Source organism: Odocoileus virginianus, chromosome 22, assembly GCF_023699985.2.
Source record: "Odocoileus virginianus isolate 20LAN1187 ecotype Illinois chromosome 22, Ovbor_1.2, whole genome shotgun sequence".
Classification (NCBI taxonomy): domain Eukaryota; kingdom Metazoa; phylum Chordata; class Mammalia; order Artiodactyla; family Cervidae; genus Odocoileus; species Odocoileus virginianus.
The window spans coordinates 22,572,277-22,573,522 of record NC_069695.1 but is presented as its reverse complement, the minus strand read 5'-3'; the positions used below and the strand labels follow the sequence as shown (position 1 = coordinate 22,573,522).

At 52.3% G+C, this 1,246-nt stretch overlaps 1 protein-coding gene across 1 annotated transcript; it reads left to right on the top strand.

The window, feature by feature from the left end:
- The first annotated feature begins 224 nt into the window (after positions 1 to 224).
- On the top strand, positions 225 to 1,026 carry CETN1 (centrin 1). The gene has a single exon (XM_020881768.2). The coding sequence runs from the start codon at positions 330 to 332 to the stop codon at positions 846 to 848; it is 519 nt and encodes a 172-aa protein (XP_020737427.1). The 5' UTR covers positions 225 to 329; the 3' UTR covers positions 849 to 1,026.
- Positions 1,027 to 1,246: the final 220 nt, after the last annotated feature.

The following is a 1,246-nucleotide window of genomic DNA, read 5'->3' as shown; positions in this document are numbered from 1 at the left end:
CCTATAAACCTGGTCCTATGAATGCTGACAAATGGCCTGGAAAGAGCAAGTGCCAGCACGTGGAGGAGACCACGTGGTTACAGGCCGTTCTTCCCCGCTCAGGTCTCAGCTCGAGGAAAGTGGGTAATAACCGGGGGGAACTGTGACTGTAACGTTAGGCAGGTCGGGCAGATGGGGCGGGCTTAGCGAGCAGGGTCTCCCGGGCACCACAAGGGACGCAGTTGGGAAGGCTTGAGCCGAGGCCCCGAGCCCGCGTTCCTGGCGGGGGCGCCCGAGCGCCAGTGCGGTGAACACAAGCGTTAAGGAACAACCGCCGCCGTCGCCGCAGGATGGCCTCCGGCTTCAAGAAGCCCACCGTGAGCTCCATCAGCCAGAAAAGAAAGGTGGGGCCTAAGCCCGAACTCACTGAAGAGCAAAAGCAAGAAGTTCGCGAAGCGTTCGACCTCTTCGATGCCGACGGCAGCGGCACCATCGACGTGAAGGAGCTCAGGGTGGCCATGAGGGCGCTGGGCTTTGAACCCAGGAAGGAGGAGATGAAGAGGATGATCGCCGACGTGGACAAAGAAGGCACGGGGAAGATCAGCTTCAACGACTTCTTGGCCGTGATGACTCAGAAGATGGCTGAGAAAGACACCAAGGAAGAAATCCTGAAGGCGTTCAGGCTCTTTGATGATGACGAGACCGGGAAGATCTCTTTCAAAAACCTAAAGCGTGTGGCCAAAGAGTTGGGAGAAAACCTCACGGATGAAGAGCTCCAGGAAATGATTGACGAAGCCGACCGAGATGGAGATGGCGAAGTGAACGAGGATGAGTTTCTTCGCATCATGAAAAAGACCAGTCTCTACTGAGTTCGTTTATCCCGCAAGCATGTGTAGGGAAATTGAGTAATTGGCTGGCTTCCCTGCTTCTCGATTTGTGAAACCTGGAGTTAGAGGCCAGAGCCATCTCTCCTCTTACCCCCAGTTTGTCTAGATAGTTATATTTCCAAATCTCTAGCTCAATTATAGAATTTTCAAATGCTTTTAACGTTGAGTTTTGGTTTTCATTCCCAAGAGCGGACCTGGGTTGAATCAAGGGTCCTGAAAACTTCTCTCCAGACAGCATTTGCCTTGCGTTGGTGGACACCCTCTAAACTGAAGGCGAGGTGGCTTCTTGAGACAGTTAGCATTGTGGTTCCCTTGTTGTTTCTTTGGTATTCTTAAATTATCTTGCTTCCTGTATTATTGCTTACATTCAAGTCCTTCTC